Genomic DNA, 22,579 nt, shown 5'->3' on the forward strand with positions numbered 1-22,579 from the left:
GTTTAGAGTTTTTTTAAAAAATTAATTAAATTAGGTTTTAGGGGTTTTAAATAAATTAATTAAATTAGGGTTTAGAGTTTTTAAGAAAATTAATTAAATTAGGATTTAGTTTTTTTAAATTAATTTTGTGTTTAGGTTTAGGGCTTAGGGAAAATTATATTGACAATAAGGATTTTGTTTTTTTTTCTACAGTAGTTTCAGAAAAATTAAATTTGAGAATACGGTTCTGAAAAGATAATTTCAAAAACGCTTCATACAGGATGCTTTGTCAGCAAAATTACTAAAAAAAGCTCCTACGTGGACACTCTTTTTCTACATTAGTTCCTAAAAAATAATTTTGAGAAGACAATTCTGAACAAATGGTGTCAAAAACGCTTCAGCAGCATGCACAGTCAACAAAAATACTGAAAAAAGCTCCCACGTGGATACTCTTTTTCTATAGTAGTTCCTAAAAAAATAAATTTGAGAAGAGAGTTCTGAACAAATGGTGTCAAAAATGCTTCAAGCAGGATGCACTGTCAGTAAAATTGATGAAAAAAGCTCCCACGTGGACACTCTTTTTCTACAGTAGTTCTTATTTGGCCTTAGGCGATAAATAAGTCAAATTTAATTCTCAGGTTGCATAAGGTACAGCAAGAAAAATTAGAGAGGTTAAACAAAATAAAAATTGAAGATGAGTGAACGTATTAGTGTTGTTATTTACTATGATGGTCAGGTCCGTGACATCGAGAATGACGTTGTTTTTATCGGACAACACAGCGTGATTGATTTTTAACCAAAACATAGATTTGACAGAACTTCGTAAAAGAATTAGGCGTAAAATCTTTGGAACGACGCTAATGAGCATTTTGTCTATTAAGTATCAATTTTGTACTTCAGTTGATCCCGTGACATATGACTCATTTGATATCAAAGGTGGTCGTAGCTTGGAGGAGATGGTGCAGACTCATCTCGCTAGTGGATCACCCTATCTTGAGTTATATGTATAATTTTTATCGCCAAATGAAGCATTTGTGACTTTAACATATACTGATATTCGAGAGGAATACACGACCCCTATCTAACACTCTGTTAGTGGGAGATAAAACACAGAAGCACTAGTGTTTGGTGGAAGTATGGAATACACAACTCCTGTATGACACTCGGTTAGTGGATGGGACATGCACATCGGTGGTCGATGTTCGATGCTGGAAATGCGTATTGGGGAATGTCATCAACTTCTAGAGGTTGGCAATCCACATCTGATTGGGGACGTTACGTAACATCCACAAGAAGGGATGATGTACTCCTTACGACGTCTACCGGTGAGGGGACCTCGTACGTTGCAGATGATGGTGGGTTGGATGATGAGTCCGATGTGGATCCACCTTGAGAGCATGACCCCGATGGTACAGAAGTTGCATTATTTTCTAAACCGAAACCTGTTCCAACTGAACCTGAAGATGTTGAAGGGGGTTCAGATGAAGAAGAAGAAGATTCGTAATTTAGGACGTACTCGTCTCTAGCCACATGCATAATATTAATCTATCTCTAGATGATGCATTGGAGTTTCCAGATCTACCACACAGAAGGCATGACCGTACAAGTTCGTCATTGGATTCGGGTGAATTAAAAGTTGGTAAAGAGCTTTCCAATAAGGATAGTTTTCTTGGTTCATTGAAACAACATAGCATCATAAACGAGGTTAACTACAACGTGGTTAAATCCAAATCTGAGAAGTTCGAGGCCAAGTGTGCAGTGCAAGACGGTACATGTTCATCGAAAATTATGGCTTCGGTTAGGAAAAAGACAAGCTTGTGGGAGATAAAAAAAATATAAAGGTCCACATACCTGTGTTGCTGGTACAATATCACTGGGTGTTTAGGGTTTTTGGATAATACTGTTATTACTTAATGTTGCATTATTTAACGTACTTCGTTGATAGGTGTTTCACAAGATCATCCCAAGATGGATTCAAGTATGATAGCTAGCTTAATACTATGGACGGTGAATGTGGATCCTTGGACTTCTGTGTCGGACTTAATTGTCAATATTCGTAGCCAATTGAGGTACACGCCCTCTTACCACAAGGCTTGGATAGCTAAGCAGAAGGTGTTGGAAAATATGCATAGTGGGTGGGATGCTTCATATAATGAGGTGTGGCAACGGTGTCAAGTGCTAGAGAGGTACGTCCTAGGTTGTATAACAGGCTTTGAAATGGGCCCTACGTACTACAACGACCGGTTGCTCTGTGGATGTCAAGTGTTCAAGCGTCTGTTCTGGAGCTTTAAGCAATGCCAAGACGCATTTGTGTACTGCAAGCCATTGGTTCAAATTGACGGTACCTTTATATATGGTAGATATACCCATTGGCTATTGCTGGCTGTGGCACAGGATGGCAGTGGGAGAATCCTTCCAATTGCTTTTGCAATAACACCGGGGGAGTCAGGTGGTGACTGAGATTTCTTTCTTTCTAAGTTAAGGAGGCATGTCTGCCCCCAACCTGATATCTGCGTTATATTAGATTGGGGCACTAGAATACTAGCCGCAATTGAGCGACAGGGAAGCATATGGGATCGCACACACCATCCGTATTGTCTAAGGCACGTTGTATCCAACTACTACAGGCAATATCGGTCTACCACTGAAAGACGACAAGTGACCAATATGGGTATTTAATATCTATTAATATAATTTCATTTGTAATATTCAATTTATTCTGAATGGAAGAGTGGTATGTAATTTTCGCTATCAACTTATATTGGCAGGGTACGAGATTAATAATGACCGTTTCCATGAGATGTTAGCGATTTGGGTTCAGTTAATGAACAAGGCGCAAACTACCTCTGTAACATACCTTTCGAACAGTGGACACAAGCATATGACGGCGACCTACGATATGGTCATTTGCCGATAACCTAAGTTGTGAGAGAGACATATTTTCGTTCAGGGGCACTTTTTCCAAAGCAAGCAGTGAGTTATAATGGTCAAATGCAGGGAGGCCATGTATGGTGCCAGAAGGTATTGCAAGAAATTAAAAATGCGAAGGTGCGGGCCAAAACCATGCACACAGTGTGTCACGATCGCGACAACCTATGGTTTCGTGTGACGGAGTTTGACAGACCGAACCAAGGTATTACCGGCAGGTAATATTGTGTACACCTAAGAAATAGGACTTGCAACTGTCGAACGTTTGACGCACTTCGTTATCTATGCACTCATGCAATTACAGCTTGTCAGAGTCTCTGTTTGGATCCCATGAGATATGTTGATGAACTGTATAAAATAGAATACATGTACAATATTAGGAGACTCGTATTCCCGTCAGTCCCAAATGAGGGATAGTGGCTGTCTGTATCACTTGCTCTGTTTAAGTTGTTACCGGTTAGAGAACTGCGTCGCAAATCAAAAGGTCGACCTTACTCAAGTAGAATACGTAATAATATGGATATCCGGGAAATAACGAACCAACAGAAGTTGTACGGATGGTGTAGGAGCTCAGGTCATACAATTCGATCATGTCCAAATCGAAATAGTTGATAATTGTTGTAATGAAACTATGTTGCATTATTTCTATTGCCTTATTCAAAAGAACTTCTATTTTATTAAAAATATAAAAATAATTTACTATTAAAATATTAAAAACAAATTTTATTTTATTAAATGAAACAATATAAAAATGGTTTGTACAAATATAATAAAAAAATCAATGTATGTGTCGGTTGGAATCAGTGCCACATGAAGGTGGTCGACAGTTACGCACTGGATTTCTCAGTTCAACTTCCAGCAGGGTTGTGGTTGCTTTGGCAGGGGTTGTGGTTGTGGGTGTTGGAAGGATGAACCATATTGATAGAATAAAGAATGTTGAAGTGTTTCCATCACCCACGGCGGAGGTGTTTGAATCCCATAAGGCGATGGGGATTGGTAATGAGATGAGCTCCCCGACGGTGCCTCGTGTGATCCCTTCTGCGATGATGGCCTATATATCGTCAGTTGAGTCAGAGTCATCGGGAAAGGAGATACACTGAGCCATGCATTCCAACCTAGCATAGGACTGGAAAAAGGAAACATATAAGGGTTAGGACACATATAAGGGCTAAGATACGCACCTGGCATAATCTAAAGTGGCTATGGTGTGGGTTTCTTCGGTTGAGGCGTTAGGCCTGGTGATTGTGTGGGTGCTGTTGATGGGCCCATGCCGACATCCATTCTCCTTAGATTTAAAGGGTTCCGTCGTTCACTTTCGACACGAACTTGCCAAAGCCTCTTCTCTTCCGACAGCAAATATGGTTTGCCATTGATCCTAAACCATGGCATTTAATCCACCGCGCACACTAACTCTAGAACGATGATTGGTTCGCGAGTAGGTATATGATCATACTGATTTCCCAAATTTCGATATATTTAGAGAAGAATACCGACCAATTTGTATTTGATTACCGTAAGTCGATTTTGTGCTCATCATTGAGCACCTCAAGTGCCACAAGAATCGATTGTCGGAATCTAAATTGCCGCAACACTCTATCTGTCTGGTGCATCTCGACAGTAGCATAGTTGACCAATGGGATATTAACATGCCAAATGTTCAGATTTTGAAAGAATTCGTCGGAAATTACTGCCCGAATTGTCCTATCATCATATGGTGTCCATTGAAACTATAAGAACGTGATAAAAATATTAGTTATATACATAATACTAAATACTAAATATTAGTGATAGACAACTTCTGATTTTGGCTTTATTTGGTGGCGTCGCCTCGTACATCTCCCAGTACAATGTTGCCAACACGACAAACCCCCAAATAAATTCGTCAGCTACTTTAAAATCAACGAGTTTCAGCAGCCACCTCAGATGTATGAGGTTTCGTGACAAGTTTGGCATCAGATAACCTCCAATCATCTCAAGGATGTATGCCTGAGCATATCGTATTCTTTCTACTTCAGTCGAATCATTCCCTAGGTCCGACCTCCGTAAATATTATTTGGAATTGCACCTAAAAGATCGTAGCATACGGCTCCCCAATCAGCAAATTGAATGGACCCGGTGAGTGCGGACCCATCCACTGGCAATCTCAATTGTAACTGCATGTCCTCCAAAGTGATGGTACAGTCTCCGCATGGAAGATGAAATGTGTGCGTCTCGGGTCTCCACCTCTCTACTAACGCGCTAATGAGTTTTGGGTTCAACTTGCACCCCCGGCCTATAGTAGCCACCTGCCAAAAACATGTTTGTAATTTTCTATCAATGGTGATTGAGGACCAGACATATTACGGATATAAGATTGTAACACTCGATCTACAGACTATTATAAAAAATTATAAAATAAAAATTAATTAAAATTACATTAATGAAAAAATATTAAATAATATTCAAAAATTAAAATTAACACTTACAATTGACATTCGTTCGACGGAGATATGTTTATGATCGAGACGAATTAATTCTCCGACCTTTCCTAACACGATCAAATATTTTTGAAATTATAAAAAATACTAAATTAGAAAAAATTTAAAGGAAATAATTAATTAAAGAGAGCTTTGAGAAATTTAGGGAGAAATTTGAGATCTTTTTTGCCAAATTTGGAAGAAATATTGTGTGAAAAAATAGGAAGGGTTTTATAGTTTTTTTGTTACCGTTGGACCCCCCAACAGTCAAAAATTTAAATGGCCGTTAGGAAAAAAACACGAAGCAAATCGCATCCCTGGGAGAGGAATTTTGCCATGTCAGCAAAACGCTTCCACGTCAGCACCTTTTGTGCTGACATGGCAAAATAGCTCCCCTAGGGACGTGATTTGCTAAAATTTCACACAAAAACATTTCTACGTGGACAGGTTTTGCATATTTCGGCCCTTTCTGGTAAATAATGAAAAATTTGATCCATTTCCATAAAGCAAAATTAGAAATGGGCCTTTATAGGTAAAATGGTCCATATTTTAATAGAAAAAAATATTATGATATTTTTGTTCAAGTAAAACACCAGAATGATAATAAAAAGAAAAATAAAACTGAAAATGACACGAAAGTGTGGATGTTAGTGATTAAATGCTAAAAATACATATTTTATGTAATTTTGTGGGTCAATTTATGATAATGCACCACTGATTTTTCCATGTTTATATTGAATTTTATACAGAGGTGCAATTTGGGGCTAAATAGAATAAAAAGGAAACAATTGGGCAAGATTGAAAAAATGAGCAAAGCAGGTGGGCCAAAATGGAATTTTTCCAAGATGTAATTAGCTGAAATTTTATTTTGACTTAGTGGGAGATTATGTAGGGATTTTGATATCATGACAATATTTTGTTTCCTTGATTTTCTATGGCTAGTGGCCTTTAATTTGGCAAATTTGTACAAAGCCACTAGTATAAATAGGGGGCTACTATGTTCATTTAATCATTAAGTTTTTCATCAAGCTTTCATCTTTTGAACACAATCTTTCTTTCCATCTTGCAAAATTTATTTGCTATCATTAGTTCTTAATATTTTTCCATTTATTAATTTCCAGCCTAGGAAATATAACACTAGCAGCCAAACCTTGCATCACCCACACCCACCCACCTACATTTCTTTTTCATTTATCCAACCCTCTCCAAATATGCCCAACTCCAACATGCCCCAAACCTTAGTCAACTAAATCCATTTCAGCTATAGTTTGGTGTTAGCCTCGTCAAGACCCGTGAGTTACGAACCCGAACAATTCAATTCCTAATTTTTAGTATTTATTACTTCTCCGGATTAAGAGTATGATTTTATCAACTCACAAAGTCAAATCAACACTAAGTCAAAAAGACGTCATTTGAGTTAGTGTGGTTAGACGTACAGTTGGAATTCCGAAATGATTAATTGTCTAATCGGTTTTTCGTGAACACATTGGCATGCCAAGTGGGGATTGCTGTTTGGTTCCGTCAAGGGAAGTAGTAACCGGATTTATATGTCCCACACGGTTAAGGGCATTAGTTCGAGTTAGGCTCTTCTAGAACGCAAAGCTGTCGGAGTTTTTAATCACGAACGTTTCGTAGGTTGTTCGATCGGCAAGGGTTAGTTATTGGATGTTCCGTAACTAATTTACACAAGGAAGAGTTGGTGTACGAGGCGTCCTTGGTAGTTATAACTAGCTTATTGGAAAAAAGGAGTTTATCTAACTTCGAAGATCGGTTTAAAGATGAGAAAAAACCTGTGCCTAAAGCTGAGTTAAGTTTAATTGATTTTTCTTCAGATTTACCTAATTGTTTTTTATTATTTAATTATTTTCAGCATTTACTTTTTACGTATTTTTCCCCTGTTTATTTCAGGCTTCAAATTTTATCCCCCCATATTTCTTGGGCACGACAACTACCCAGACATAAATCTGGTCGAGAAAGAAAAATAATTGTTGGTAAATCCAGTCTCTGAGGGATCGACCCTACTCCCTATACTGCTCAAGTTTGCGAATTAAGTGTAGGATTATATTGGTGGAATCGACAACCATTAGTTTTGGCGCCGTTGCCGGGAACTGGAAACATTTACAATTGTTTAAATTGTCTTCATGACCAGATCTTCATCTGGAGATCTCAAATACGACCCAGAGATCGAGAAATCGGCACGAGCACAATGAAAAGAGACGGAAGCTCTTAAACTTGCAGGTAAAGTAGAACTTGAGCTAGGACAAAAGATCCTAGAATCTAACGTCGAGAAGTTGAGCGAAGTAATTCATACAGAGGCAATTCAACATGAGAAACAAGTCGAAGTGGTTGAACCTGAGACCGAACCACTTTTTAAAATGAAAGAAGCGAAAGACAACCTCGGTGAACCAGAAAGGATGGCAAATTGAACCATTCATCAACTAGCCATTGTTCCCAACGACCAAACACCGTTATGAATCAACTATCCAACCGGAGAAACCCCGTTCGAGTTAAAATCAGGCCTGATTCACCTTTTTCCCACCTTTCAAGGCTTGAAGAACGAAAATCCACACATTCACTTGAGAGAATTCCACATGGTCTGCTCAAGCATGAAACCTCAGGGAGTAACCGAAGATAAAATCAAATTTCGGGCATTTCCTTTTTCTTTAGTTGATACAGTAAGAGAATGATTATTTTACTTACCCCCGATTCTATTACAACATAGGATGACTTATCTCGTGTATTTCTTGACAGATTTTTTCTCGTATCGCGAGCAGTTGAACTTAGGAGAGACATAGTGAGAATTCGCCAAATAGAGAGTGAATCGCTCTACGACTATTGGGAGCTGTACAAAAAATTGTGTGCAAGTTGTCCTCAACACGATTTGACCGAGCAATCACTTCTTCAGTATTTCTACAAAGGTTTACTCCCTATGAAAATGAAGATGATTGATGCTGCTAGTGGAGGGGCATTTGAAAATATGACTCCTCAAAAGGCAAGAGAACTAATATCCACTATGGCTGCAAATTTTCAACAATATCGGCTGAATTCAAAACCCACAAGACGGGTTAATGGGGTAAACATTTTATCCTTAAAAGATAAATTTGATAAGCTTACTAATATTGTTCAATCTATGCTTACAGAAAAGAAGAATCTGACCCAACTGTGTGGAATTTGTACTGCGCCTGAACATCCGACGGATTTGTGCCCAATCCTTAACGACAATTCAACCGCACATGTTGATGCTATCGGAGGTTTTTCAGGACCTTTGCAAAGACGCTATGATCCTTTCTCCAACACCTACAATCCTGGGTGGAAGGATCATCCTAACTTGAATTACGGAGCTAATCCCCGATATAATCCATCATATCAATCGAGACCTTCGCAACTGCCACCCAAACCGAGCACATCTCTAGAAGCTGTTGTGGAAAGAATTGTAGTTAATCAATACAAGAGTTAACTAATCAAGTTAGTAAACTCTCAATGGCAGTTAATCATTTGGAATCTAAAGGTAAATTACCTTCCCAGACAAAGCCAAATCCTCGGCAGAATCCAAATGCAATAACTCTTCGTAGCGGAAAAGTTCTAGAAATAGTTTCAGATAGAAGTTATGGGTAAGACAAGGAATAGAAAAAAGAAGATCTCTGATCCAAAAGCCAGATCGGAATCAGAAATTTAGAAACCAGTTGTGATGCCACCTCCTTTTCCAGAGAGGCTAACAAAGGATAAGAAAGAGAAGGAGGAAAAAGAAATCCTCAAAACATTCAGGAAGGTGAAGGTAAATATCCTTTTGCTCGACGCTATCCAACAAATCCCTTGTTATGCAAAATTTCTCAAGGAATTGTGTATTAGCAAGAGGAGGTTAATAGGTAACGAAAGAGTAAATATAGGATAAAATGTCTCTGCAGTACTGCAAAAGAAAGTTCCGCCCAAATACAAGGACCAATGTATGTTTGCTATTTCCTGTGAGATAGGTAATGTAGGCATTAAGAAAGCCATGTGTGATTTAGGGGCTTCCAATAATGTTATGCCTTATTTTATTTATAAGTTGATTAATGCGGGTTCTTTAAAAGAGACATGAGTAATAATCCAGTTGGCGGACAGGTCAGTCGTCTATCCCAAGGGTTACTTGAAGACGTCATTGTTAAAGTTAACGAATTAGTTTTCCCTGCAGATTTCTACATTATTAATATGGAGGATGATAACTCAACTAATTTGTCTGACATTTTTCTTGGAAGGTCGTTTCTAAATACCACAAGTGCAAAAATTGACGTTCGAAGCGGAACACTGACAATGGAGTTTGATGGCGAAATCTTGAAATTTAATGTCTACGAAGCTATGGGTCATCCGAACTCACTATTAAATATTTCTAGTATCAATAGTATAGATTGTGTAACTCAATCTTATTCCAAATATCATGACTTTGATGAGTTAGAAACTGTCCTTTACAGAAGCATTGATATGGATATTTTAAATTATCTCAAGGAATTAGCAATTATAGAAGATTCGTTGCGAGAAATTGTCAAACACTTGGAGACACAACCATCGTTGACGAATCGAGGTAACCAATTTGAACTATTACCTTTCCAAACTAAAATTTTGCCCTCAGTTTTGCAGCCACCAACCTTGGAGCTTAAAGCATTACCGAATCACCTTAAGTACGTCTTTTTGGGAGAAAAAGACACATTACCGGTGATATTGTCAAACAAACTTACCAAAGACGAGGAGGAAAGTCTAGTTCGAGTTCTGAGAGGTTATAAGGAAGCTATTGGTTGGACAATAGCTGACATAAAAGGGCTAAGTCCATCCACTTGTATGCACAGAATTTTCATCGAAGATAACACGAAACCAAAGAGAGATGCTCAGAGGCACTTTAATCCACCCATGATGAAGGTAGTAAAGAAGGAGATCCAAAAATTGTTAAATGCTGGAATGATATACCCGATCTCTAACAATAATTGGGTTAGCCTGGTTCATGTCGTACCCAAGAAAATTGGCGTGATAGTGGTGAAAAACTCGTCAGGAGAGCTGGTACCTACCCAAGTCCAGAATGGATGGAAGTTTTGCATCAATTACATGAAGTTGAATGTAGCTACCGAAAAAACCATTTTTCACTTCCCTTCTTCGATCAAATGCTCGAGCGATTAGCTGGTAAGACCCATTATTGTTGTCTCAATAGGTATTCGGGATTTTTTCAAATTTTAGTGGCTCTTGAGAATCAAGACAAAACAACTTTCACATGCCCCTTCAAAACGTTTGCATATAGACAAATGTCGTTTGGACTCTGTAATGCTCCGGCCACTTTCCAGAGATGCATGGAGAACATATTCTTTGATTATGTCGAGAAAATCATTGAAGTCTTTATGGATGACTTCACGGTATACGGTAACTCTTTTAACGAATGTCTTGATAACCTTGCTAAGATATTACAAAGATGTCTAGAATTTAATCTTATTTTAAATTATGAGAAATGCCACTTCATGGTTGACAAATGATTAATTTTGGGTCGTATAGTTTCCTCGGAAGGAATTGAGGTCGATAAGGCAAAAACGGATATAATTAACTTGTTACCTTACCCCAATCTATGAGGGAAATTCATTCATTTCTTGGCCATGCAGGATTTTACAGACGATTTATGACAGGTTTCTCGAAAATTGCGCAACCGTTTTGCAGTCTGTTACAAAAAGATAAAGAATTTGAATTTGACCAGACTTGTAAAGACGCTTTTGACGTGCTGAAGCAGAAATTGGTCTCCGCTCTCACAGTTCAACCACCAAATTGAAACTTCCCGTTCGAAATCATGTGTGACGCAAGTGACCGAAGTGTGGGAGCTGTTCTTGGCCAAAGAATAGGGAAATAACCTCATGTTATCTACTATGCTTCGAAGACTTTGGATGCTTGCCCAAAGTAATAACACAACCACTGAGAAAGAATTATTAGCTGTTGTGTTTGATTTAGAAAAATTTAGATCTTACCTGTCGGGAACTAAAGTGATTGTCTTTTCTGATCATGCAGCTTTGAAATATTTCATAGGGAAGAAGGAGGCAAAACCTCGATTGATTAGGTGGATTCTGCTCCTACAAGAGTTCGATTTTGAAATCCGGGATAGAAAGGGATGCGAAAACTTAGTAGCTAACCATCTGAGTTGATTATCGATTCCAATAGATGACACACCGTTGAATGACAACTTCCCAGATGAAAACCTATTTTCAGCCAATGCGGTTCATCCTTGGTACGCAGACATAGTAAATTACCTCGTTACAGGTATTGTTTCTTCGGAATTACTAAGGTCTACAAAAGATAAGATCAAAAAGGATGCTCGGTATTACATTTGGGACGATCCTTACCTTTGGAAGCATTACTCTGATCAGGTAATTCGACGTTCTGTAGCAGAAATAGAGGTACAATCCATCTTAACTTTTTGTCCTTCTTATGCATGTGGAGGACACTTTGGACCTAAATGCACCGTACATAAAATTGCGCAACTGTTTTGCAGTCTGTTACAAAAAGATAAAGAATTTGAATTTGACCAGACTTGTAAAGACGCTTTTGACGTGCTGAAGCAGAAATTGGTCTCCGCTCTCACAGTTCAACCACCAAATTGGAACTTCCCGTTCGAAATCATGTGTGACGCAAGTGACCGAAGTGTGGGAGCTGTTCTTGGCCAAAGAATAGGGAAAGAACCTCATGTTATCTACTATGCTTCGAAGACTTTGGATGCTTGCCCAAAGTAATAACACAACCACTGAGAAAGAATTATTAGCTGTTGTGTTTGATTTAGAAAAATTTAGATCTTACCTGTCGGGAACTAAAGTGATTGTCTTTTCTGATCATGCAGCTTTGAAATATTTCATAGGGAAGAAGGAGGCAAAACCTCGATTGATTAGGTGGATTCTGCTCCTACAAGAGTTCGATTTTGAAATCCGGGATAGAAAGGGATGCGAAAACTTAGTAGCTAACCATCTGAGTTGATTATCGATTCCAATAGATGACACACCGTTGAATGACAACTTCCCAGATGAAAACCTATTTTCAGCCAATGCGGTTCATCCTTGGTACGCAGACATAGTAAATTACCTCGTTACAGGTATTGTTTCTTCGGAATTACTAAGGTCTACAAAAGATAAGATCAAAAAGGATGCTCGGTATTACATTTGGGACGATCCTTACCTTTGGAAGCATTACTCCGATCAGGTAATTCGACGTTCTGTAGCAGAAATAGAGGTACAATCCATCTTAACTTTTTGTCCTTCTTATGCATGTGGAGGACACTTTGGACCTAAATGCACCGTACATAAAATTGCGCAACCGTTTTGCAGTCTGTTACAAAAAGATAAAGAATTTGAATTTGACCAGACTTGTAAAGACGCTTTTGACGTGCTGAAGCAGAAATTGGTCTCCGCTCTCACAGTTCAACCACCAAATTGGAACTTCCCGTTCGAAATCATGTGTGACGCAAGTGACCGAAGTGTGGGAGCTGTTCTTGGCCAAAGAATAGGGAAATAACCTCATGTTATCTACTATGCTTCGAAGACTTTGGATGCTTGCCCAAAGTAATAACACAACCACTGAGAAAGAATTATTAGCTGTTGTGTTTGATTTAGAAAAATTTAGATCTTACCTGTCGGGAACTAAAGTGATTGTCTTTTCTGATCATGCAGCTTTGAAATATTTCATAGGGAAGAAGGAGGCAAAACCTCGATTGATTAGGTGGATTCTGCTCCTACAAGAGTTCGATTTTGAAATCCGGGATAGAAAGGGATGCGAAAACTTAGTAGCTAACCATCTGAGTTGATTATCGATTCCAATAGATGACACACCGTTGAATGACAACTTCCCAGATGAAAACCTATTTTCAGCCAATGCGGTTCATCCTTGGTACGCAGACATAGTAAATTACCTCGTTACAGGTATTGTTTCTTCGGAATTACTAAGGTCTACAAAAGATAAGATCAAAAAGGATGCTCGGTATTACATTTGGGACGATCCTTACCTTTGGAAGCATTACTCCGTTCAGGTAATTCGACGTTCTGTAGCAGAAATAGAGGTACAATCCATCTTAACTTTTTGTCTTTCTTATGCATGTGGAGGACACTTTGGACCTAAATGCACCGTACATAAAATTGCGCAACCGTTTTGCAGTCTGTTACAAAAAGATAAAGAATTTGAATTTGACCAGACTTGTAAAGACGCTTTTGACGTGCTGAAGCAGAAATTGGTCTCCGCTCTCACAGTTCAACCACCAAATTGGAACTTCCCGTTCGAAATCATGTGTGACGCCAGTGACCGAAGTGTGGGAGCTGTTCTTGGCCAAAGAATAGGGAAAGAACCTCATGTTATCTACTATGCTTCGAAGACTTTGGATGCTTGCCCAAAGTAATAACACAACCACTGAGAAAGAATTATTAGCTGTTGTGTTTGATTTAGAAAATTTAGATCTTACCTGTCGGGAACTAAAGTGATTGTCTTTTCTGATCATGCAGCTTTGAAATATTTCATAGGGAAGTAGGAGGCAAAACCTCGATTGATTAGGTGGATTCTGCTCCTACAAGAGTTCGATTTTGAAATCCGGGATAGAAAGGGATGCGAAAACTTAGTAGCTAACCATCTGAGTTGATTATCGATTCCAATAGATGACACACCGTTGAATGACAACTTCCCAGATGAAAACCTATTTTCAGCCAATGCGGTTCATCCTTGGTACGCAGACATAGTAAATTACCTCGTTACAGGTATTGTTTCTTCGGAATTACTAAGGTCTACAAAAGATAAGATCAAAAAGGATGCTCGGTATTACATTTGGGACGATCCTTACCTTTGGAAGCATTACTCCGATCAGGTAATTCGACGTTCTGTAGCAGAAATAGAGGTACAATCCATCTTAACTTTTTGTCCTTCTTATGCATGTGGAGGACACTTTGGACCTAAATGCACCGTACATAAAATTCTCGAATGTGGACTATTTTGGCCAAACATATTTCGTGATGCCTTTTTATTCTGCAAAACCTGTGAAATGTGCCAAAAAGTTGGCAACCTTAGTCGTCGAAATGAGATGCCCCTTACTCCTATTCATATTTGCGAAATTTTCAATGTGTGGGGCATCGATTTTATGGGTCCTTTCATTTTTTCTTTCGCTAATTTTTATATACTCTTAATTTTTGATTACGTCTCTAAGTGGATAGAGGGACTCATTTTTATAATGCTAAAACCGTAGTTGACTTTCTTAAAAGTTCTATCTTTTCCAGGTATGGCACTCCACGAGTATTAATCAGTGATAGAGGAACTCATTTTTGCAATAAGATCGTATGTAAACTTATGGAGAAATATGGAGTGGCTCAATGAATTGCCACTACTTACCATCCATAAACAAATGGACAAGTTGAAGTGTCGAATCGAGAAATCAAGTCCATTTTGGAAAATACTATTAAACCTAACAGAAAGGATTGGAGTTTGAGACTAAATGACACACTTTGGGCTTATAGGATAGCTTACAAGGGACCAATAGGCATGTCACCTTACCGACTCGTTCTTGGGAAACCATGCCATCTCCCGATCGAATTAGAGCACAAGGCATTTTGGACAGTTAAGCAATGTAATATGGAGATGGAGATTGCAGGAAGGACTCGAAAACTGGACATCCAAGAACTCGAGGAAATTAGAAACGATGCATATGAAAATGCTCGAGTTTATAAAGAAAAGACGAAGGCGTTTCATGATAAGTCAATCACTAGGAAGCTGTTTTCAATAGGACAAAAAGTTCTCCTATACGACTTCACCTTAAAAATTTTCACTGGTAAGCTTCGATTCAAATGGATAGGTCCATTTACTATTAGTAATTTATTCTCGAATGGTGCAGTGGAAATTCAAAACGAAGAAACTCAGAAGTGCTTTAAGGTGAATGGTCAACGATTGAAACCCTTTTACGAAAATCTTCAAACGCACACATTTGAGGAGATTGTTCTCGAGGAGCCCAGAATTTGAATAACAGGTCGTCGAGCTAACGACGTTAAACAAAGCGCTATTGGGAGGCAACCCAAAATTTTTCCTTTATACAAATAAAATTTTTAGAAGGTAAAACGGAAAGTGAAAATGCATGTCGAGGATCGGTTCTGTCTAAGGAAAGACTTGGTACTTAAGAATGTCCATTGTGACTCATCTCTCTTTCCTGAGAACTTACCTGGTGCATTTATCACGACTATTTTACTAAATCCCATAATCTTGGTTTTTAATAATTTAAGCATAGCATTAGCTAAGTTATAAATTCAAGAAATAAAAATTACACATTTTATTTTTATTTTTATTTTTATTTTTATTCCTTCTATTTTATTTTATTTTGCAGGTAGACCTTCTAAGACAAAGTTGAAGCCCCCTACATTTGTTGAAACTTGATTAACCCGAATTGAGGAAGGACTTGAGTCTTTACGCACCTTAGTAACAGACGTTCTCACACACCTACGAGGCCACCCTCCACGACATTGAGATACATGGGGAGATTCTTTTTCCTTTCCCTACTTAATTTTACTTTTTATCCTTTAATTAATTCAAATTACATTGGGACAATGTAAAATAAGTAGGGGGGACATAAATTGATTCTAATTTACTTATCCGTTATCGCTTTTTGCATGTTTCTCGTGGAAGGTAAATAATTTCCTTGATAAATTGGGATGGTCCACTCATGGTTTGACATACTCAGCTATTTAGATCTTTATGTATAAACTTTTCAGTACTTTTTTTTTAAAAAAAAAGAAAGAATAAATAATAATAATACTCCTCTGATACAAATGTTAAGAGCGAAAATTGGGGTTGTACACCGGATCGAGTAACCAGAATGTGGTGCTGGGGTTGTCATCACATCTCGCGTAAAAATGTCTGTATGGCTGTCCAATTTCTCTGCACTCACTCCGCTAGCAAGCTATCATGAGTAGGGCGAAATAACCCGCTTAGAGACATCTAAATCGAGTAACTGGAACATGGTGTTTGGACTGTCATCATGTCTCGCGTCGAAAAATTTGAAAATGTCCTAAGTACAAAAATAAATAAAAATGAGGGGCACTCTTCCTTATTTCTTAGGCTAGGTTAATACGTAAGAACTAAATTGTTGAATTGTGCAATTCATAGGGTCAAATCCTATTATGGAGGAAATTTTTCCTTTTGCAGATACATACAAAATGCTCGAGGACTAGCATGAACTAAGTAAGGGGGAGTTGATTAAATGCTAAAAATTCATATTTTATGTAATTTAATTGGTCAATTTATGAGAATGCACCACTGATTTTTCCATGTTTATATTGAATTTTATACAGGGGTGCAATTTGGGGCTAAATAGAAGAAAAGGAAACAATTGGGCTAGATTGAATAAATGAGCAAAGAAGGCGGGCCAAAACAGAATTTTTCCAAGATGTAATTAGCTGAAATTTTATTTTGACTTAGTGGGAGATTATGTAGGGATTTTGATATCATGACAATATTTTGTTTCCTTGATTTTCTATGGCTAATGGCCTTTAATTTGGCAAATTTGTTCAAAGCCACTAGTAAAAATATGGGGCTACTATGTTCATTTAATCATCAAGTTTTTTATCAAGCTTTCATCTTTTGAACACAATCTTTCTTTCCTTCTTGCAAAATTTATTTCCTGTCATTAGTTATTAATATTTTCCCATTTATTAATTTCCAGCCTGGGAAATATAACACTAGCAGCCAAACCTTGCGTCACCCACCCACACCCACCCACCTACATTTCTTTTTCATTTATCCAACCCTCTCCAAATATGTCCAACTCCAACATGCCCCAAACCTTAGTCAACTGAATTCATTTCAGCTTTAGGTTGGTGTTAGCCTCGTCAAGACTCGTGAGTTACGAACCCGAGCAATTCAATTCTTAATTTTCAATATTTATTACTTCTCCGGATTAAGAGTATGACTTCATCAACTCACAAAGTCAAATCAACGCTAAGTAAAAAAAAACGTCGTTTGAGTTAGTGTGGTTAGACGTACAGTTGGAATTCTGAAATGATCGATTGTCTAATCAGTTTTCCGTGAACACATTGGCGTGCCAAGTGGGGATTGCTGTTTGGTTCCGTCAAGGGAAGTAGTAACTGGATTTAAATGTCCCACGCGGTTGAGGGCATTGGTTCGAGTTAGGCTCTTCTAGAACGCAAAGCTGTCGGAGTTTTAAACCACGAACGTTTCATAGGTTGTTCGATCGGTAAGGGTTAGTTATTGGACGTTCCGTAACTAATTTACACAAGGAAGAGTTGGTGTTCGAGGCGTCCTTGGTAGCTATAACTAGCTTATTGGAAAAGAGGAGTTCATCTAATTTCGAGGATCGGTTCAAAGACGAGAAAAAACCCGTGCCTAAAGCTGAGCTAAGTTTAATTGATTTTTCTTCAGATTTACCTTACTGTTTTTATTATTTAATTATTTTTAGCATTTACTTTTTACGTATATTTTTCCCTGTTTATTTCAGGTTTCAAATTTTATCCCCTCAAATTTCTTGGGCACGACAACTGCCCAAACATAAATCTGGTCGAGAAAGAGAAACAATTTTTAGTAAATCCAGTCTCTGAGGGATCGACCCTACTCCCTATACTGCTCAAGTTTTTCAAATTAGGTGTAGGATTATATTGGTGGAATCGACAACCATAAGTTAGTTGATAAAAAAGGTAAGTTTGATTAAACATACATATTTTAATCATAATTTAAACTAATGGAATTAATCGTCATCATCCACTAATTTATGTTAACTAAAATGGTAAATTTTTAATTTAGACTCTTTATAAGTTATAAAATTTTAAATTAGTAATAGAAAAATTATATTTTAACCCGCAAAAATGATAAAAATTTAATTTAATCTTTTAAAAATTATAAAAATATTAACTATTAAAATAATAAAATTATATTTTTACTATCATAAAAATATATAATTTAATTTCAACCTAAAAAATTTTCTAACTCCACTGCTAAAGAGCAGTCACATCATCTATCCAATTATATATTTGTTTAATACACTAGAATGATGATAAAAAAAAATAAACCTCAAAATTGCACGGAAATATGGATTTTAGTGGATAAACAACATGGATGTCGGCAAAATGCAACTTGTCAAGCTAGCCGCAAATTTTAGTTAAAATGGGCCACAAATCCCTATATTATTTAGAAATTATAAATTTAATTTTTATACTTTTATTTTATAGAATTTAGTTTTTCTATTTTTTATATTTCAAATTTTAATTGTTAAATTTAAGTTAATTACAATTTTTTTAATTGCATGTACCGAGTGAGTTTTTCTTAAATCTAAGTTACTTTGAATTGAGGTCATTTTAAGTTTTGATTTGAGAGTTGAATTTTTCAAGTTGGGTTCATTTTTAGTCATTCTGTAATGACTCAAAAGTCAATGGTATTAGAAATAGCGATTTTGAAATCCCATTATTTATTTTTTAATTTGTAAATATTAAATATAATATTTACGAGATTAGTATAAAAATTAATTAAAGTTTAGTCCCTTGATTTTGTCAAATGGGTAGTTAATTAAGGTTAAAGATTAAATTATAAAAATAATAAAAGTTAATTACTATTGATTTTTAATTGGCTTAAAGACCTATTGAGCAATTAGCCCAATTGTAAATAGTCAATCGTGAATGATCTTGAATCCACTAAACTTTGGCTAATCATGCTTAAGCTTTATTAATTAATGATTAATTAAATTAATTTTGATTAACTAATTAATAACTGAAGTATATCAGACGAAAGTAAAAGAAAAACAAAACATTTTATTCTCTCATCTTCTTCAACCGAAACAAAGAAAAGAAATAGAGTTTGGGGAGCTTAAACTTTCGGCACAAAATTGGTAAGTTGAATTAATTTTTCTCATAATTTTTATATTTTTGAGGTCATAAGAGTTTAATTTAGTTAGTCTATGTAACTAATTTGTAAAATTGTTAAAGTTTCTAAATTTTTTTATTGATGAATGCTTGAAGAAATTGGTATTAATTGGTAAGATTTTAAGCTTAGATATGAAAAGGGATTAAGATGTAAAGTAAAAATTGTTAGTTTTGAACATAGGGACTAAAGTAAAAATATTTCAAAATTGTTATGAAATTTCTATAATTATGGATAGTAGAGGGTCTTAGAAGGATGTAATTCTGATCGATTTCAAAACCGAAACTCAAATTTGAAAGATATTGCAATTTCTGTTTTAGGGACAAAATTGAATAAAATGTAAAACTTCAGGGAACATTCAAAAAATGAAATTGAACTTATACATACTTATAATAGGATGAAATAAGAGGTTTGAAATTGGTAAATTTAATTGAATAATTGTATAGATCAAAAAGTGGACCAAATCAAAAATAACCGGGTAGAAGACAAATTGATTGAATAATCCTTGAAGTTTAAACTTGTTTGTTGATTTAACCAGGTAAGTTCATATTTTATATTTGTATTTAAATTTTTATATATTTGAATTACGAATTTTTGTATATTTAATAGTAATTTGAATTGTTTGCAATTTGGTACAACGAGTTAGATATGGACTAAATCGTAAAGAATTAATAAATTAATTAATAAATTGATTATGATGATTGAAATTTGAGATATCTAATGAATTTATAGTTGATTATGAATGATCAAATCATATTGGTATAGATTTAATTGATTATCGAGATAGAGGACTAAATTGAATAAAATTGAAAAGAGTATAATTTGGTGAAATTGTGAAATTGGCTTGGAATTGAGATGAATCATGATATATTATGTATTAAATGATATTTTGATTGATAAATTGATGACGAATTTGGCTTGCTAAAGTATAAATTGAATTGAAATGAAATTGAAAATTGGTTACCCTATTAATTGTTTGGACTATGTTGGATGTAGTTGACATGTCATAGGGTCAAAGAGTATTGCTGATAGCCATCATTGTCGGGCAACCTGGGATGGTAGTTTTTATATATTGATTCATTGTTGTCGAGCAATTTGGGGTGATAGATTAATTGAGATGAGACAACCATTATTGTCGGGTAATCTGGAATGGTATTATGCATTGTTATAGCGTTATTGTTGTTGGGCAACCCGGGGCGATGGATCCGTGTATTCATATCGAGCCTGTGTCAGGTTAATAGGGTTAAAAATACTAGAATGAGTTAATAGTAATAAAATTAAATGTGATAGAAATATGGAATGTGATACCATTTAATTTGAGTTGAAAATGATCCCTAGGGGTCAAATATGTATGAAAGAGCTATCAGGCTCAGAAATGACTGACATGTTAGAAAAAATGACACTTGTGAACTTATTATGATAATAAATAGTGAATTTATGACATTATTCATGAATGGATGTGGAAATAGACTAATTTCCAATAAATGAGATTGTTCTATGTTTGAATTACTATATGATATGGTTACATGTTGATCTCACCTTGTTGATATGTGGTTTCCATGTTTAGGCAAGCTTGTCAAGCTAGCAACTTACAATATTAAATGGTAAATTGAGGTAAGTTGTTGTTTAATGCCTATGAACATACTAAGCATTTAATATGCTTACCCTGTTGTTTTTCTCTTTCCCTATAGATTACCAACTTGCATAACATGTCAAGCGTATTGTCGATAAGCTCACACTATCCTATTATAGACTCGATAGTCTTTTGATCATTTTTGAGTTCGATTATGTGGCATGCACATAGGTGTTGTCATGTTGACTTAAAATTGTAATTGGATGAACTTTGGTTAATACTTGATCTTGTGAAAGTGAATGCCAATTTGTTTATGTAATTTTGGTAATATGTTGTATGGTGTGAATGATATTTATAATTTCATAATTCCAAATGAAATGGTATGGAAAAATGATGATATGGAATGGTTTAAAAGCATATTAATATAAGTTGAGTTTGGATAGGTTGAATTTGTATATTTTGATGCCAAATCGAGGTATATTGGATTGGTTGATTTGGAAATGGTTATATGCAATGTTGAATTTAAATGTTTTTATGGAAAATGAAATGGTATAAATGAATGTGTTTTGGCATGTTTAAAGAAGCTTGAGTAGGTAAATGATTGACAATTGTTAAACGGTTAAGTTGAATGTCATAATATTGGAATGTTATGTTTAATTGGTTGAATTGATAGCATATGTTTATACACATATTAGTATGTGCTTGAAATGTTTTTGGTGTAGGAAAGATTGTGAAAATATGCACCAAATGGTAAGTTTGATAAGTGGACTTGAAATAGGTACCAAATGGCCTAATTTGCACCAAAACAGAGTCCACATCGTGACATCGGGAAATGGTTGTTGCGACAAGCTCTAGACTTTAGGCCATGGCATGACAAGGAACCCGTCATCAGAATGAGGCCAAGTCAGTATGTCATGTCACGATAAGGATCTCCTTCACGTCGCGATGTTGTTCTGAAATTTTGAAAATTTTACAAATTGATCCTTGTTTTGTTTGTATACATTAAGTTGTAAATTGAATGTTAAATGTTTGTAGTTGCTCCGACAACGAATGTCAAATAAATTATGTAATCAATTTAAGTTTATTATAAAATTATTAATTATTATAAATAATATTATAAAGTAAATATAATAAATTATTATTAACAATAGTTAAAAGAAAAACATTTATTTTTATTTTTTAAAATTTACTTAATTTAATTCTGGTTATTTTGGATATGATTTTATGAAAATAAAATTACAAAATACTGAATCGAAAACTACTCTTAACTTTTCTTAAGAAAAATGTTTATTTTTTTAAATGCTTTATCCCAATGTTTTAAATTTTTTTCCCTAATACATAGCGAGATCTTTATAAGATGTTAATGGCATATAACTGGGGTGAGTAAAATTCGATTTGACTCAAAAAATTGAAAAAATATTCTAATTTTCAATTATTTTAATTGAATTAATTGAGTTAATCGAATCAACTCGAATTTTTTTATCGAATTTCAAGTTCAAATTGAGTTAAATTGTTGAACTTGAATAGCTTGAATAATTCGAATAAACCAAATGTCAAACCCTTTTTACTTTCCTCAAAAAATTGTACTTCCCTCTAAACCCTCAAAAAAAATCTTTTTATTTTTCCCTCAAAACTTTTACTTCCTCCGAAATTTCAAATTTTTTTTTCGAATTTATGTCAAGTATTTATATTATTGAATTAAATTTTATATTTTGTATTATTTATATTATTGAATTGTTTAATCATTTTGAATCTTTACCAATTCATG

The 22,579-nt window shown here is 35.6% G+C and overlaps 1 protein-coding gene across 1 annotated transcript; it reads left to right on the forward strand.

Annotated features, from left to right (window-relative positions):
* The first annotated feature begins 10,630 nt into the window (after positions 1-10,630).
* LOC121220734 (uncharacterized) lies at positions 10,631-15,341 on the forward strand. The gene is made up of 9 exons (XM_041100168.1): positions 10,631-10,745; positions 11,526-11,731; positions 11,894-12,090; positions 12,199-12,227; positions 12,349-12,554; positions 12,717-12,819; positions 13,172-13,377; positions 13,540-13,736; positions 14,843-15,341. Exons 1-9 carry the CDS (start codon positions 10,631-10,633, stop codon positions 15,339-15,341), a joined length of 1,758 nt encoding a protein of 585 aa, XP_040956102.1.
* The last annotated feature ends 7,238 nt before the right edge of the window (positions 15,342-22,579 follow it).

This window comes from Gossypium hirsutum, chromosome D09, assembly GCF_007990345.1.
Source record: "Gossypium hirsutum isolate 1008001.06 chromosome D09, Gossypium_hirsutum_v2.1, whole genome shotgun sequence".
NCBI lineage: Eukaryota > Viridiplantae > Streptophyta > Magnoliopsida > Malvales > Malvaceae > Gossypium > Gossypium hirsutum.

Bases quoted from the DNA above. Each gene is read 5' to 3' on its own strand.
- LOC121220734 (XM_041100168.1), top strand. From the start codon at position 10,631: ATGTCGTTTGGACTCTGTAATGCTCCGGCCACTTTCCAGAGATGCATG. The intron at 12,820-13,171 runs GTGACCGAAGTG...CGATTCCAATAG, and splicing joins CGAAATCATGTGTGACGCAA to ATGACACACCGTTGAATGAC. The intron at 13,378-13,539 runs GTAATTCGACGT...GAATTTGACCAG, and splicing joins GGAAGCATTACTCCGTTCAG to ACTTGTAAAGACGCTTTTGA.